Source organism: Candida tropicalis (genome assembly GCF_000006335.3).
Source record: "Candida tropicalis MYA-3404 genomic scaffold supercont3.1, whole genome shotgun sequence".
Lineage (NCBI taxonomy): Eukaryota > Fungi > Ascomycota > Pichiomycetes > Serinales > Debaryomycetaceae > Candida > Candida tropicalis.
Genome location: NW_003020038.1, coordinates 1,048,441 through 1,066,601, shown reverse-complemented (window position 1 = coordinate 1,066,601; position 18,161 = coordinate 1,048,441). Strand labels below are relative to the sequence as shown.

General features: G+C 30.4%; 6 protein-coding genes across 6 annotated transcripts; 3 read left to right on the top strand and 3 right to left on the bottom strand. All coding sequences in view use genetic code 12, as the record gives it.

Annotated features, from left to right (window-relative positions):
* Nucleotides 1–3: 3 nt before the first annotated feature.
* Nucleotides 4–534, bottom strand: CTRG_00487 (uncharacterized protein; the record flags this gene model as incomplete). The annotated part of the gene is made up of 1 exon (XM_002545660.1): nucleotides 4–534. One exon carries the CDS (start codon nucleotides 532–534, stop codon nucleotides 4–6), a length of 531 nt encoding a protein of 176 aa, XP_002545706.1.
* A 2,246-nt stretch (nucleotides 535–2,780) lies between these two features.
* CTRG_00486 (Smc5-Smc6 complex subunit) lies at nucleotides 2,781–3,827 on the top strand (the record flags this gene model as incomplete). The annotated part of the gene is made up of 1 exon (XM_002545659.1): nucleotides 2,781–3,827. One exon carries the CDS (start codon nucleotides 2,781–2,783, stop codon nucleotides 3,825–3,827), a length of 1,047 nt encoding a protein of 348 aa, XP_002545705.1.
* An 821-nt stretch (nucleotides 3,828–4,648) lies between these two features.
* On the top strand, nucleotides 4,649–6,691 carry NCP1 (Ncp1p; the record flags this gene model as incomplete). Its single annotated transcript, XM_002545658.1, has 1 exon — nucleotides 4,649–6,691. One exon carries the CDS (start codon nucleotides 4,649–4,651, stop codon nucleotides 6,689–6,691), a length of 2,043 nt encoding a protein of 680 aa, XP_002545704.1.
* Nucleotides 6,692–6,873: 182 nt separating this feature from the next.
* IPK1 (inositol pentakisphosphate 2-kinase) lies at nucleotides 6,874–7,962 on the bottom strand (the record flags this gene model as incomplete). The annotated part of the gene is made up of 1 exon (XM_002545657.1): nucleotides 6,874–7,962. One exon carries the CDS (start codon nucleotides 7,960–7,962, stop codon nucleotides 6,874–6,876), a length of 1,089 nt encoding a protein of 362 aa, XP_002545703.1.
* Nucleotides 7,963–8,376: 414 nt separating this feature from the next.
* CTRG_00483 (uncharacterized protein) lies at nucleotides 8,377–9,444 on the bottom strand (the record flags this gene model as incomplete). The annotated part of the gene is made up of 1 exon (XM_002545656.1): nucleotides 8,377–9,444. One exon carries the CDS (start codon nucleotides 9,442–9,444, stop codon nucleotides 8,377–8,379), a length of 1,068 nt encoding a protein of 355 aa, XP_002545702.1.
* A 1,307-nt stretch (nucleotides 9,445–10,751) lies between these two features.
* On the top strand, nucleotides 10,752–11,153 carry CTRG_00482 (uncharacterized protein; the record flags this gene model as incomplete). Its single annotated transcript, XM_002545655.1, has 1 exon — nucleotides 10,752–11,153. One exon carries the CDS (start codon nucleotides 10,752–10,754, stop codon nucleotides 11,151–11,153), a length of 402 nt encoding a protein of 133 aa, XP_002545701.1.
* Nucleotides 11,154–18,161: the final 7,008 nt, after the last annotated feature.

Sequence of the window (18,161 nt, the reverse complement as noted above, 5' to 3'; positions counted from 1 at the left end):
GAATCAATCAAGATAATCAATTTGACGCAATTCTGAATAAGGAAAGACACATAACAGTAGATTATATTCATCAATTTGATGGCGGTAACTTAGAATTCTAAGTTCCGAAACTAAATATATATATTTATTGAAATATTCCATCTTTGAAACCATATTTTTGAATGTCACTTTTTGTTGTACATTTATATGTTCCAGTGATTGTGCCATATATCTGTGTGTCACAATGTTCCATCCATTAAACCATTGATTTGTATGTTCCTGATTTGGTGCGCATTTGTATGTACAAATTTTCCCTCCATATATACATATATTCGAATGTTCCGTCCATATATCCATAGATTTATATGTTCCAAATTTGTGGAATATTTGAATGTTTTTGGAAAAAGTAGCATTGCGATCTCTGTTTTCTATGGTCGTCACAGTGCGACATGCAAATGTTCCACGATTTGCAACATTTGTCACTTCTAGAACGATTTTTGCAACTCTGAAAATGGTATATGATTTGCAGTAATAAATTATCTTATATATGTTCATTCTGGGTCATCTGGACAAATATTGGAGGAGTTATCTAACAATCTTACTATTGGAATTTGAAAGTATCTTTTTTTTATCGGGAATAATAATTTTTCTTAATAAGTCAATAAGTACGTTATTCAGACCGCTCAAATTGTATTCATTGGAATATTCATGCAAATAGCTTCATTTATATACTATTATCATGTTCAATTTACAGTTTTTAAACCATCTGGTGCTTCCAAAGGGGTTCATCAGCAACTCAAGTGGTTTATTCCCGTGAAATTCAAATCGGTTCACACACGAAAAAATCTCCAAAATCACTTGAATCTCTTTTCCCCATACAAAATTCAACTGATTATGTGTTTTCAGTTGTATTGGTTGGAAACATGATCCATTGTGGGTTTTATGCATTTAACTCAATGATATAATGAAATAATAACATAATAGATCGTCCTGGTAAGTACTAATAGTGGTGGTAATGGAACAGAACCCGATTTATGTATTATATATTTCACTCTTTCTGATATTAGAATTCTTCTTTTTTCTTCTTCAGATTCGTTCGTACGAACCATGGACCTAAATTCAAGAGTTTGCAGAGTTTGTGCGTCGAGAATAGGTTGAGCATAACTAATAACCAATCTCAATTGGTAAGTATTTGTAATGCTGATTCATTTCAAACCATCTACTACTAATACTTTATTCAAAAGGTAAATTTTTTCTTCCAAATCTACCTACAGTCCACCCCTTTGGAGAATGAAGTACATACTGGATTTTTATTACCATACAGTATAGTTTCATTAAATGCCGCTGATGTATATTTGTTACTATTTTATATATAAAGATAGTCTATAAGAGCATTCATAGTATTCCACTATATTGTTTATCAATATTATTGTCTAACAAAAATATGATGAAAGCTGTTACCAGTCAACTGATGTTGTTGCAAGATTTTGGAAAAATAGGTGTATTAATAAAGTTGCGGGAGTCTTTTAAAAATAACCTAAAGTGAGAAACACCGATGTTCTTTTAGTTTGTTGAAAACCTCATTATGTTGCTGAAAGGTGGCAACGTCATAAGGTTGCCTAAAGTTGCCAAAACATGGAAAAAAAGAAACCTCAGTAATTTTTAGAGAATTTCCAAAAATGCGACGACAGGAAATTATTCTCCTTATTCTATAAACTAAAGCAATTTCATAAAGTTGTCCATGTATTACTAGATCTATCAATTCTAGCTCGATTCTCGTCGTTTGGACCACATGATGTTATTTATATCAGTGCTTAATACTGTCACACTAACTTCTGAGCCAATACAATGAAAACTGGTGGAGTTATCTATCAAACCTTACTCTTCAAAAATCAAAGTATCTTTTTTTTATCGGGAATTATAATTTTGCTAAGTAAGTCAATAAATATGAGTCTGACCTCGTTGAAAATGGTTTGATTGAAATATCCATACAACGTAATACATATCTATATACATTGAAGCTAGCGATCCCTGTTGTTGGTGTATCTGGTATTCCCAAAAGGGTTCATCAGGGTCTTGATTGATTTATTTCCGTAATTTTCAATTGGTCTATGCACGACAAAATTGCAAGTTTTGACGTAAATCTCTTTATGCAAATAGAAAAATGGGAGCATCAACCACTGATTCGAAGTGAATACAAATCAGTTATTATAATAATTTACCATCTTTAATATCTAATATTTATTTATTATTATAACAGAAAGAGTGTAATTGTTGTTCACTTTTTACGGCTTGTATTAGATTATTAATTTTTCGCTATAATTCTTCACTAAATAATGAATCGTAAAAATCTACTTCTTGTAGTAAATGTATAGTTACATAACATTTTTGCTTTCTTTCAACATTAGTTGTATATATACATTAATTGTCAAACTCCATTATGGCGAGATATTTATAGGGCAAACCTTTAAAATAGTATATGTTTGATAGCTAGTCCATAATTTCTGCCTGGCCCTTCTGATCACCAACGTTATATATTTGGCTACCTGTGATTTCTCCAAAATATCGTGATTTGTATCATTAAAACTACTCTAAAGCTATACTATGGTATTCGCTTCTATTACAAACCAAAATTACATCACACAAAAACGCGTGTTCGAATTAATTTTCCTAGAGGTAGTGCGCGTTATACCAAAGGAAAAAAAAAAAGAAATCATCATCAATGATTATGAAGAAACAATATTAAGGAAAAAAATACCGATCAAACAGATATACCTACAACCATTCGATATTATCTAACAATGAGTTCAAGAAATAAGATTAGTTTACAAGATCTAGATGATTTTGTTGACGATGACAATAATGAAGAATACAACGAAAACTATCAACAAGATGCTGATTTTTTTGATCCTAGAGTTGGTGATGACAGTACTGGTCAAAACACACCAGTTTTTGATGATGGAGAGATGAAACACGTTGTTAATCAAGTGGTTAGATTAGCATTAGCTAAAGAGTTAAATGGGAAAAAATTAAGAACAGATCATATTGCTAAAGCTATCAAGCACAATTTTGGTAGAAAGGTAACTGGTAATGTATTAATTAAAGAAGCAAACAAAATTCTTCAAGAAGTTTATGGATTATCACTTGAAGATGTATCATCGAGCACAGATAAACAGAAAACAAAACCCGAAAGTGATCAACCAGCTACAAAGATGAGAAAAACTAGTGGAAAAGGGCCATATGTAATGGTTAGCACTTTACTGGTTCAATCAAGAAATATATTAGGAGAATTATGGAATAAAGATTTACGAATAAGTTTCAAGAAACCAGATCTTACCAGTAAAGGGTTTTTCTTACCATTATATGAAAAAACTCCAGCTCCAGGATCACATTATGATTTGGTTAAAACTGGGATTATGTTGTTGATAATTTCCATGATTATACTAAATGAGAATCATATCCAAGAAACTATATTGCTCACGAAATTAAAAAAATTTGGTATTTCAGATAACCTCAATCAAAAGAATAGTAATATTAATATGAATTCGAAAGATTTACTTAATGATCTAACAGATAAGGAATATTTGCTGAGAAAGAAATTAAAAGGAAGAACCGAACTGGAAGATATTCACGATTATTCATTGGGTAAACGATCATTAGCTGAATTTACACCACAAGGAGTGTTTGAATATATCAAGATCATTTATGGCGATTCTTATAATAGCACGATTGCAGAGAAAACATTAGTTACTATTGAAAAGGCATATGGTGTGGCGTTGAATGAAGCCGTCGATAATAATAATAATAATAACAATGCTGACACAAATGAAGAGCAAGCGGAAGAATAAGTACAAGGTAAACTTTTAAAAAGTGGGGTAATAGACAACTTAAGTAGCGGATATAGTAGGCGGACTTAAACCCTTTCCAGAACTTCTTTGCATATGAAATTATTTTCCGCTTGTAGTTAAGGGGACTGAAGTATCACGTGCAAAAAATATTTGTATACCGCCCCCACAAAACTATTTGACACCATTATTCTGTGTCCCGTTAGAGTTTGTCTCCACCCCCTTGCTTTGTTGGGTAGTAATTGTTAGCTTATCATTGGAGTTTATATGTATGTCATGTTTATTCAATGCTTCGATGGGGGGGTTGAGTAGAGTAAAACCCCAAAAATAATGGTGGTGGTGGTGGAAGCGGTGGTCGGTGTAGAATTCTGCTTTTGTCTCACTCTAGCTCTCAGTGAATAAATGATCCGATATCGAAATTGCACCGATAAATCCTCCTGAGATAAAACTCTATTAGACGAAAAGAACGGGCAGTTATATATACAATAATAATTATAGAGATGAAATTTGGTCTAAGTTGGTACACATTACCTGACTGTCAGAAATGATACATATTTCAAAGTCAGTATGGTCCCAGTATCGTAATACATAAACGACGTGGATCCCGTAATTGAACATCAGAAGAGGAACAAAAAAAAGAATAAAAAATTTCATACGACAATCTTCAAACGAACTGAACGAGAGAAAAAATAAAAAAAAAGATTTTAAACATTTCAAATTTCCAATTTTTCTTTGTTTTTTTTTATTTCTACCTTTTATTCTTTTTCTTTTCTTGATCCATTACTGCTCTATCAACTAAGACTATTGTTTCAATCGCTCAAGTCATGGCATTAGATAAGTTAGATTTATATGTTATTATAACATTGGTGGTTGCAATTGCAGCTTATTTTGCAAAGAATCAGTTTCTTGACCAACAACAAGATACCGGGTTCCTTAATACTGATAGTGGAGATGGTAATTCAAGAGATATCTTACAAGCTTTGAAGAAGAACAATAAAAATACGTTATTATTATTTGGATCCCAAACAGGTACAGCAGAAGATTATGCCAACAAATTGTCAAGAGAATTGCATTCAAGATTTGGTTTGAAAACCATGGTTGCTGATTTCGCTGATTATGATTTCGAAAACTTCGGAGATATTACTGAAGATATCTTGGTTTTCTTTATTGTTGCTACTTATGGTGAAGGTGAACCAACCGATAATGCTGACGAATTTCACACTTGGTTGACTGAAGAAGCTGACACCTTGAGTACTTTGAAATATACTGTTTTTGGTTTGGGTAATTCAACTTATGAATTCTTCAATGCTATTGGTAGAAAATTTGACAGATTGTTGGGAGAAAAAGGTGGTGACAGATTTGCTGAATACGGTGAAGGTGACGATGGTACTGGTACTTTAGATGAAGATTTCTTGGCCTGGAAGGATAACGTGTTTGATTCCTTAAAGAATGATTTGAATTTTGAAGAAAAAGAGTTGAAATACGAACCAAATGTTAAATTGACTGAAAGAGATGATTTATCTGGCAATGATCCAGAAGTCTCCTTGGGTGAACCAAATGTCAAATACATTAAATCTGAAGGTGTTGACTTAACTAAAGGTCCATTTGATCATACTCATCCATTTTTGGCTAGAATTGTTAAAACTAAAGAATTGTTTACTTCTGAAGACAGACATTGTGTTCATGTTGAATTTGATATTTCTGAATCAAACTTGAAATATACCACCGGTGATCATCTTGCAATCTGGCCATCTAACTCTGATGAAAACATTAAGCAATTTGCCAAATGTTTTGGTTTAGAAGACAAACTTGATACTGTTATTGAATTGAAAGCTTTGGATTCCACTTATTCCATCCCATTCCCTAATCCAATCACTTATGGAGCTGTTATTAGACACCATTTGGAAATTTCAGGTCCTGTTTCTAGACAATTTTTCTTATCTATTGCTGGATTTGCCCCTGATGAAGAAACTAAAAAGTCATTTACTAGAATTGGTGGTGATAAGCAAGAATTTGCTAGTAAAGTCACCCGTAGAAAATTCAACATTGCCGATGCTTTATTATTTGCTTCCAACAACAGACCATGGTCCGATGTTCCATTCGAATTCCTTATTGAAAATGTCCAACACTTAACTCCTCGTTATTACTCCATTTCTTCTTCCTCATTAAGTGAAAAGCAAACCATTAATGTTACTGCTGTTGTTGAAGCCGAAGAAGAAGCTGATGGAAGACCAGTTACTGGTGTTGTCACCAACTTGTTGAAGAATATTGAAATTGAACAAAACAAAACTGGTGAAACCCCAATGGTTCATTATGATTTGAATGGTCCAAGAGGCAAATTTAGCAAGTTCAGATTGCCAGTTCACGTTAGAAGATCTAATTTCAAATTACCAAAGAATAGCACTACCCCAGTTATTTTGATTGGTCCAGGTACCGGTGTTGCACCATTGAGAGGTTTTGTTAGAGAAAGAGTTCAACAAGTTAAAAATGGTGTTAATGTTGGTAAGACTGTATTGTTTTATGGATGTAGAAATTCCGAACAAGATTTCTTGTACAAACAAGAATGGAGTGAATATGCCTCAGTATTGGGAGAAAATTTCGAAATGTTTAATGCCTTCTCAAGACAAGATCCAACTAAGAAAGTTTATGTTCAAGATAAGATTTTAGAAAATAGTGCTCTTGTTGATGAGTTATTATCTAGTGGAGCAATTATTTATGTTTGTGGTGATGCCAGTAGAATGGCTAGAGATGTTCAAGCTGCAATTGCCAAGATTGTTGCCAAAAGTAGAGATATCCACGAAGATAAAGCTGCTGAATTGGTTAAATCTTGGAAAGTTCAAAATAGATACCAAGAAGATGTCTGGTAAGGAAAATATGAACATTTAATTAAAGTTAAGATTAGTTTTGGTTAATATTTTTTTTTTTTTTTTAGTGATTGGGATATGTTTTATTTGACGTATGTATATTTCATGAAATATATAATTGACACATATGTATATATGTACTGAATAATAATAAAAAAAATGACAATATGAAAGATTAATGATTTCTACTCTTTGGCTTGCACTTTGTCGTCATTGTTGTTGGTTCTGCCTGGATATTTAGTACAATATCTCCAATTTGGATTGGAACTATTGTATATGGCTTGTAAATCATTTTCAATTTTCAACCAATATTTATACTTCATTTTGGACTTCAAGTCCAAATCGTAAATATTACAAGTAAGTAAAAATTTTTCACCGTCAACGATATAAACATTATTAATATTATTATGGGACGTATGAAGATGGTTGTTTTCATTGAATTTTTCAAATTTTAAGAATAATCCAACATCTCTTAATGTCATAATTAATGATAAATTTGAACTAACATCATCTGAACTAGTTAAATTTTCAATTAAATCATTTTTATTATTAATTTTTTGATATTTTCTTAATTGTTGAAAAACATTATTTTCATTATTCAAATAAATTTTAAATAATTTTTTCAAAGGAATCAATTTTTCAATTTTATCAAGTATATCAACAGGAATTGGTTTAAATAAATCAATTAAAGCCTGATCTATAGTTTCAGGATATAATAAATCTAATGGACAAAAATGTCTAGGAACATTTTTCAATTGGTTTAATGAACATGTACGACAATAATTTGAATTATAATTATCATACAACCATTTTGGTTTGATCTCAAATATGACAGAACTTATACCATCACAATCTTGAGTACTATCACCGTCTGATATTGAATCAGATGGACATTTTTCATAATATAATTGACATTTTTTAGATAAACTCAACTCTTCGTAATTCCCGTCAAGGATATTTGGTAATAAAAGACCATATCTTTCTCTAATCATTAAATCATGACCTTGATTATTTAACTTATTGATAAATTCAGAAGTTAACACTATTAATTGAATATCAATGATTTGTTGAGGAAATAAATTCTTACATTTCAATTCAATAAAATCATATAATTCACAAGTTGATATATATTCTTGTTCTTCTTTCAATAATCGAATTCTTAATAATTTATGTTTTAAATAATCATTAGTTCCAATATACTTGAATAAAATATTAGCTGCTCCTTTAGCAAAATATTCCCAATCTTCTGGTTCAGTGATCTTAGATATCTCCATGATGATATAAATGACTCGACTCTACCGTGGCTGGATCAAGCACTGGTTGATTTCAACTTGGTGATAATGATCAGTCGTCAAACAGCAAAAAAAAATTATAAAGCGCAGGGTCAAACTGAAATTTTCTTCCACCTCCCTCATAACGAGCAGACAAAAAAAAAAAAAAATATGTGTGTCGTGATTCAGCTGTCTAATTTATTTAGGATCCGGTAGCAAGTTTAACGATGTCTTTTGGGGGTAGTAGTTGTTACAAGTCGGCCCAATTTGGAGGCGATGTCTACGCCCATTATGTGATATTGTTCAAGTCGATCCTCGCCCCAACCCCTATGTGTGTTTGTGCCCCCCTATTTGGTCTCAAAACCTTTTAAAACAATCGATATGCATCATTACACAATTAATTGGCTATTACGTAATCTATAAAAATGATTTGATTTCTTTGTTCGTAAATAATTTATTATTATTAGTCACGTGCTTATTATTCATTAGAATCTTAACTGGACCTTTAATCTTCATAAATATTGGGTTTCTTCTTAATAAAAACCCTTCAGTGTTGTAAAATAATTTGGAATAGATATATTGATAGCTTTTGATTACCCAATTCATCAGTGATTTCATATATTCATTTTGAGAAATCATGTCATTTGTAGTCGATAATAGATTTTGATATTTAACTTTCAAATTTTGAACCATGCTCTTTACGGGATCCAACAATTTATTTCTAATTCCGTGAGTCAATGGAAGTGAAGGTAATGATGGGATTTGTGGAAGTTTAAATTCAAACAATTTATCATGTGGGATCAATTGAAAGCTGACGTCATTAATATTGTTACCATTAATGGCAATTAATGAATTTGGATTAATTAAGATTTCTTCATTTGCATTTAAATTCAATTCAATTACATCATTGCAATTTCCTCCATTAATTAATATATAACCAGTTCCTTTGACTTGTAAACTTTTAAACTTTTGTAGTATCTCAACTGGTTGAAAATCCAATTTAAAATTTTCTATCCAGCCTACTAAATTTTCATCTCTAAGAAAAATCCAAGGAGATTGGCTTTTATTCAATTCAATTAACTTATAGTTATTTCCTTGTATTAACAAATTTAAATCGTTATCATTATTAGTTATCAATTCTTGATATTCAATTGACCCACTAATAGGAATGTATTTATTTTTCACTTGTAAATCTAGATTTTCTGTAACACTACCATTGATTCCAATAATTGAATTTGAATTGAATTGGATATTTAAATTCGATGATGATTTAGGTATAACCACTTGTAACAAGTTCCCATCGTTACCAATAGTTTTAAATTTAGGTAATTCAACAAAGGGACCGGCTCCTGTTCCTAATGGCTTATCGATATATATCGAGTTCGTATTGTTACTCGTAACAGATGGTATTGTGCTCGTAGTGAGATTTGACGTGACCAGTTTGTTAAACTTCTTGAATAGATATTTAGTATTTCTCTTGTACATTGTTGATGTGGAGTTTATAGTTGGAAAATTGTGGGAAATAACTAGATGTATTACACTGACAGTGATGAAATTTGATTGGTTGAGAATTTTTTTTTTCTTTTCTCTCTATTATTATTTCTCATTCGGTTTCATTCAATTTCAATTTGAAATTCACGTCCCCCTCGGCGCGTGGAGATTTTTTTTATTTTTTATTAGTTGCGGGTTTGACTATTGAATGTTATGACCGCGCCCTGTACCACGTCCTGTCCACCGTCACTGTTACTGTCATCGCGAACCCGCACCACTGTTTCAAATGTTTAAAACAACCACATCATCAATGAACAACCAAAATTAGAGTTCCAATTCGATATTGAAATTCAAAGTTATAACTTTAACTCATTTCATTATCATTTTCTTGTTTGATATCTTTATTACAGCTCACAAAACTTGTATACTTTAAAAAAAAAAAATACAAAAACAGCTGCTATAAACGAAGAGGAAGAAAGACAAAAAAAAAAAATTATCATACGAACATGTAACAAATTCAACAAAGTTAAGGGCATTTAGATCTTAAACATTTACTTAGACGGGGAGGGACACAGAGAAAATAAGAGAGATAGAGACAATGGTATGATATGTAATATATATATTAATGCAAATCTCTCCTTCTTCCTCCCTCCTCGAATTTCCCCTTACTTTAATTTTTCTTTTATTTTATTTATTTTTTTTTAGTTAAATATCAATTCTTATTATTTATAATCATTCTTGAAATAATAATAGAAATTCAAAATAATGGCTTTTGGTGAAGGCAAGATTTATAGCGGCAGCAATAGTAAAAATGTTATTAAAATAATCAGATTTCTACATAATGATCAAGTTCATGTTCTATATAAAAATGGTTCTCAAGGCATTGAAATGAAGAAGGAACTTAAAAAGGCTCAACCAGAATTATATAATGAATTTTATAAAGCATATAAAGAATGTCCCAGAAAACATCAATAACATTTAAGATGAGAGGGCTTATAAAGTGTGTATACATACTTGTGTGTGTGTGTGTTTAATTATTTTTATGTTGGTGATCTATATATATTTTTCCTTTCCTTTATAAGTTAAATAGCTTAGACGGGTAATATGATGTTATGTGATATGTAATAAGTCGATTAATTGTACTCCAAGTGGTTGTTAACTCTAACTTAGTATATAAAAGTTATTATCTATAATGCTGACCATCCAGTTATGGATACTACATATATAAGGACATCAAACTATCGACTATTTTCCATAGAATTCAAAATGAAATATTCAGGTTAAGTTGTAATCATAAAAACATGGCTAAGGAGAAGGTAGAAAAGAAAGAAAAGGTGGATAAGAAGGCCAAAGTTGAAAAAACAGAAAAGAACAATAAGAAAGCGAAAATTGATACGAAATTGACGGTTCAAAAGAAAGAGAATATCGATAATAAGGGGAAGCCAGATAAAACGGTACCAAGAAAGGTACCTAAATTGGAAAAAATCATTAGCCATGAATGGGGACCAGGTAAGCATCTTTATTTGAAAGTTGTGTATGATAATGGCCTTCTTCAATTACTTCCTGTTGCAATTGTTAACAAAATGAAACCTGATATGGTTAAAACTTATCTTAACAAGAACCTCCCAAGCTATATACATGAGATAAAAGATGATGATCAAGTTGGTTCTAGTTCTGGAAGAAAAAGAGAAAGGTCAGAATAGTTAAACAGTATGAGACACTGTAACATGAAATATAATTAAACATTCCTTGATCTAAATTTAATAGTCTTCTTTTTCTGTTTGCCCCCCTGAATAAACGTACCTTTATTATTTAATCAAATTTAAAAGAAATCCCGAGGAAATAAAAAGTTAACACAAAATCCAAATATCTGGGGTAAATTTAGTGCCACTAAAAAAAATAAACTGCAACGTCAACTCTGTAATTTGAATCAGTTAAGATTTAAATACATGATTGTTGGTATTTTTAGCTTAAGATTATACCATAACAAGCAAATCAAAGTTTTTGTTGTTTCTATTTTCATGTTTTCAATTTATATTTAAAGTTGGTGTTACTCCTCATTTATACAATTAAGCTTTTGACGAAATGGAGGAATCATGACTCACGATGACATCATAGTTTCTTAAGCATGAGAATTTAATAGTTTTTGGTGAGTATCATTGGATGCATGAAGTCTCTATGTATTATTCAAAATACTCTAATAATTGTTATTTCCATTAAAGTTGAATTTTCGTTTAGACAATTCCAAAAAAGATCTTAGTAACAAATTCAACACCTGGACCTATACGAAATTGAAAAGACAACTTAAGGCTATATTATCCAGAATTGATTCTCTTGGTTCTTTTGTTGTACAAATGAATGACCAGGTTGTACAAATTGATTTATCAAGAAACTATTTTAACAAACTGAATAGTGGTGAATATATTGACACTAATTACAACCCCGGACAACTCTATCTAATATTAAATACAGACCCTGTTTCTTTAATCTGCAAGATACCAATACCAGAGTAACTAAATCGTATGGTGCGTGAATTAAAAATAAACAATTGATATTATCACAGCTATATCGATAGTAATTTCTTGGTTCATTCTAAGTCAATTAGAAGAATATATCACTTTCAATATTTCTTTATCATCTTTCAAGAAATTGAAGTATCATGGTTCATCAACGTAGTAAATTCAACTTTGTGTAACAAATTGTTATTAATCATACACATATGAATCTATATAATATTTCAATATAAACATTTAAGTATATTTACAACTACTTTAAAACAACAACATTAAGTCTAAGAATTGTAAAATCGATAATCTCTGATATTTATTTACGTATTTAAATATGACTATATTTCTTTTTTTTTTTTGGTTTTTCCCAATTAGTTGATTATTTGTCCAAGCCATGACCTCAAACTCATCCTATGGATATAGTGCACCAATTGAAAGAATCTTAAGATTTGAAAAGAGTTCCTTAGGAGTTTTTCTTTTAGTTAAATTTGCTGACGGTCAACGAAGTTGGTTACCTTTACATGTTGTAGTTGAATTAGCTCCTGAACTGGCGAATATATATTTAAATAGATTTCCTGATTTATATCGGTATCATAGACTTCATTGGAAGAAGAAAAACTAAGGTATTATGCGATGTAATTTTTTGTTTTTATTATTTCAGCAATTATATATTCATGTAGAGAATTAATGATGTTTTGAATTAACTCGATTGTATTGCCGTGGTTTAATTGAAGAAGTACATAATGTGTGTTGGATTAATTTGCCATATGCTGTCAGATTTCATTGTGTGAATTTGTGTTAAAAATTCCAGCCAATTGTTGCTACCAGGGTAAGATAAACAGGTTTGCATGTCATAGGGTTACATCATTAAAGCACAAATATCACAAAACAGCTATGATATTGCAACTGATAGCATTAGTCATCGGATTGAATTTACAACAATAAAATAAAAAAAACGAAAGAAATGGAAATTATATTCGGTTACGAAAGAAAGACCTAATTTTTTGTGAAAGATAATCCACCACTAGACGATTCAAATATAGAAAGTCAATATCATATATCAATTTGTTTTTTGTTGCTCCCCCCCAAAAAAAATTGAATATATTCTTGTGATAAAAATTTATAGTTTAAGTTTATTAAAGAAATATATGTATTACGATTTTTGGTTTTTGGTTTTGTTGTTATAAATCATTCATGCTTGTATTTAAAGCTACACGTGTAACTATAATATTCTAAATCCAAAAACTATTTGACTAAATAAAACCTCTCCTTTCAGATAAAATATATTTAAACAAATTCATTTTCTTAAGTTGATATTATTATTTTTTTTTAAAAATTAACAATTGAATTATTAATAGCTAATCATTAATCATGTCTAATAGATATAGAAAACTTGAAAGTATATGCAAACATGAAAAAACATCAGCAGGTGTTTACCTTCAAGTTTTATATCAAGATGGTCATAAAGAATGGATACTTTTACATGTTGCATTAGCAATGGATACAAGAATAACTAATGCTTACTTAAATAAACATCCTGGTTTATATCATTACCATCGTTCACGTTCGAGACGATCTTGTTAGTACATAACAAGAAAATTCCACAGTCAATGGGATGGCTTGGTGATGATTGGTATTGTATACTTTTGAGTAGCGTGGCATATAGTGTATAGTAATAATTAATGATGATTCTGATGTTTTACTTATTTACACCTACGATATATGTAACTTATAGAAGAGAAGTTATATGGAAAATTCCCCCCAAAAAAACCTAGGTTTATTAAGAAATTAAATTATGAACAAAGTTGCTTCAAAATTACCATGAAATGAATTAACCAATTTTATTTTGTTCAAAAACTGTGATGATATCTCCGTGTCCAGCAGGGGTGATCAACACAACTGTGGTGTTGTGTGTAAATACTCCTGTGTCTTCAATATACTCAGGTATTATAATCTAGGTTTTTCTTTTGCAGCAACATGATTAAGTGTAATCAACAAATTAGTAGGCTAATTAATTCGAAATAATTTGGGATTATCACAACAGTGGTTGAGAATAACTATTCAATTCTTTATAATAGTTACTAAAATTTATATGCAATGACTAAAGGGTGCTATTGATTGTTTCATTCATATCTATGGATGATTCATATCTGCCTAGAAGGGTGCATTTTGTAATACTTATCTCGTATCCTTCATTCAAAGTTTAATCAAATGAAACTAATCTCTCCTAAAATATAAGCTTGAAGATATGACCTTGTAAGATATTTGAACAACACTATACGACTTCAAACCAATTTGAAAGACTTTATTATTCATTTGTATATTTTAAAGTATACAATCAAGTTTACTTTTAATTTGGATTTTCAAACAAAAAGTATTACTACAAAGAAATAAATACGAGTGCCTGCTCCCATTGGATTATCAATTATTGTTAGTGAAGACAAATAAAGATAGGTGGACAGTTCTTGTATATTTTTCATGTATTCTTGGTCAACAGAGTCCAGATATGTTATCTAAGAGATCAAAAGGATGTGAGATTAATATGATAGAGGAATATCAAACTTAATATTAATTATTAGATTGTATAATAATAAGGGATATCCCCTAGAAGTTCAAAATTTTAGCTATAATGAATTTTCCATTTAAAATAAGAATTTCAAGAATTAAGATTTGTTATAGAACACATTTATACTAATTGAACCAAGTATAACACTGTATCACATATTAGGATAAGGGGATATGTTTTGAATTGGATTTATGTATATATTGAATGAAAAATGTTTCAACTTATTGAAAAAATACCATTGTATTCTTCATTATTTGAATATACAAATATCAACTATTTAAATATGAGTCAATTGCCACGTATATATGAATTACCCATGGTTAAAGTTAGAAAACATAGAAAAACTTTGAATGGTGTTTATCTTCAAGTATTATTTTCAAATGGTTCAAAAGAATGGATGACGTTATACCTTGCAATGGATTTGGATGCAAACTTAACAAATGAATATTTGGAAAAATTTCCAGAATTATTACCTTATCATGAAACTCATTATGGCTGAGTTATACTTATCTCATTCTATGAAATCCATATACAATTGAATTTGCGTTGTTATCGGGAAATGTTTATGTTGTCGTACCTCCTCAAGAAGATAAGTAATACCAAACGATGTTATTATTTTTCATTCAACTGACATCAGTCATAAAAACTATTATTCGTCTACTAAAGGAAGCTAAAGTTAAACTTTTATAGGTTTGTTTACAGATGTGTACTGATCAGTCTCAAGTGGTTTGTTTAGTACTTTGCATATATGAGTATATATAATCATTTTCCGAATGTAGTTATACAATAATGATTAAAATAACATCACATATATGTGATGGTAATTAGAGTTTTTGGTTCACTTCTAGTAGATTTAATGTTCTACATGTAAGGTACGCCTCTAGTGTTGCACACTCGTTCAGTTGTTAAGCCAAGTTTACCCTTTACCCCCCATTCATTCATGGATTATTAGTTGAGGTCCGAACTTTTATATTCTTTCTTGCATTTGATTTTCAACGTATCAAACAGCAATCAATTCTTATCACTTCTACCTCAGCGTCGTGTTTATTTTACAAGGGTTTTTTGTTTTTGCAATAATTGCGGCACCACGTGACATTTATTAGACCTAAGACTTCTTAATTTTGTGGTGCAATTTATATTTTTTTTTTGCGTTCACGTAAGGCAGGAAATGTAACTATTCAATATGAAACTAGAAGATCTACGAAAGGCAAAGAAAAAGAAAAAGAAAAAAATAAAACTGAATAATAAATAGTAAATATCAAAGATATACGATATGGTGAATCGTTATTGTTTATTATCTAGTGGTTATCGAAATATCTTCAATTCACAACTCTGAGGAAAATCGTCATGAATTTTCATTGAGTGTGAGTGCTTTTGATTTGTTTGATAAATGAATGACTCATAGGTGAACCATGGTTAGTGGGTAATTTCTTTGAAAGATTGTTGTAACCAATTCACAACTCAGGCAGTGACGTGAATGTAATAATCTGCAACTCAAAGATTTTCGTATGTGATTTTGTTTTTATGAGTTTTGAGTTAATGTAGTCGAGTCAATGGAATTTTAAAGTAAAAAATAAAAAAAAAAAAAAAGTTTTGACGAAGAACCAGCGCCAAATAAGAAAATGGTTATTTCTTGTTGTGATAGATGGGGCCAATCACAATCATGAACAACTGGAATCCCAGAGGAAAATCCTCACGGTGAAATATTTTCAGTTTCATGTTTTAAGTTTATCTCTTCATGAAATTTTCTATTAGGGTTAAGGTTTATCAATAATACTCCTTGAACGTATAAACTTAAACTACAACCAATTGTAAAATAGCACCAAGTATAACAATTAGAACATTTTGTTGTTGTTTTCTTGGATTGTTGTTACTATCAGTTACATTATAGGTGCATACAAGTATATTTATATAAACCAAACTGTTTCCCTGGATCAGATAACTTCCAATTGACGGGATTTTTTATTATTATTATTATTTCAGTAGTAATTTACGATTATACCATTTGGCTGCGTTTCATTATAACGTTCAACCTCAATGAATTTTGCACACGATTTACAAATTATACGCATATTAGGTCATGAAAAAACATCTACAGGAGTATTCCTTGAGGTTTTATTTGATGAAGGTCAAAAGGCATCATTATCCTTAAACCTTGTAATGGAAATTAGTCCCCAGCTAGCAAGTGCTTACTTATTAAATTTCCCCGAATTGTATCTGTATCATCAATTATACTACAAATAACAATGATGCGGAGGTAATGTACTCGCGGTGCTTGTGATTCATCCGCTTCAATATGTTTGATTTTCAATTTTTTTTATTATTAATGAGTGTATGTGTGTAGTAATATCGAATAACAATCAATGAGTGTCTATGTTTTATCGAACTATGGTTTATCATTTGATTGAGAAACAGTTCAGTAACAAACTTGATGATTGACGAAAAGTCAAATGTTGTTCTCACTGATTGTTCAACATTATCAAGTACACACCTCCACCGTGTATGAATCTAATTTTAAGCTTCAGATATAATTATAGTTTAGTGGTACTGTATTATGGAATACTATCGGAAGAATAGTTGGTGGAGGTGTGGAAGCGGATTGTGTGGGTTATTTATAAAACTGCCTATGACGTCATAATATAAACATCTCAAATTTATTGATCGAAGCATGTCAATGTTATTAATAACAGAAATTTCATACGTTTTTATTTTTGTCTTTTCTCTACTGTTGCCCAACATAACAACCAACTAATGCCATGACAATTCGTATCTTTCAACCATCCAAACAGGGTACCCTTGAATTGTCCTAATATCTTAGGTGGACACTAAACATTAGATTCTAGATTCAAATATTGATTCTATTCTTCTTCTTATTATTATTATTTTAGTTTTGTAGGGACAAAGAAAACGAGTTCCCCTTATTTTAATTTTCTTTAGTCCTTTTTTTTCATCCACTTCTGCACGACCCCTCTTATTCGAATATTTTATTTTATTTTTTCCCTTTTCTTATATTCAAAGTAAATTCTTCCTGTTTTTCCCTTTTGGAATATTTAAACACACCCTTTCTTTTAATTTTTCATCTTTCATTTTTTTTATTTTTATATTCCATTATCAATCTTTAATTTCTAATTCCCAGTTTCACACAACTATTGATCTTTCCCCGTTGTCAATTGCTATTTCATTACCTTTTCTACTATCCACATTCCATTCCTTTAATAACTCGCATTCACTCACTTATATAGCCCCTTCCATCGCCATCAATTGCTATCTACCATTTCTATTTTCAAACTACTACTACTACAACAACAACAACAACAATTACTATTAGCATGACATCGACGAAAGAACCAGTGATACTAAAAATAGTAGGCCATAGAGATTTCGGACCCGGTGGTTATTATTTCGAAGTGGAGTTTGAAAATAATAAAACTGGTTGGATGTCGGTTGAAAATGTACTTAAAAGAAAACCAGATCTAACTAAAAAATATTTGAAATTACATCCAGAAGTTAAATAACTATTCTTTTTTTTTTTCACCATATCATCACATCCCATTCCATCCTGTTTTAATCTCATCTAATCACTATTATGATCATTTAATACAATTCAATTCTTGTTATGTCCAATGTTTATTTTGTTT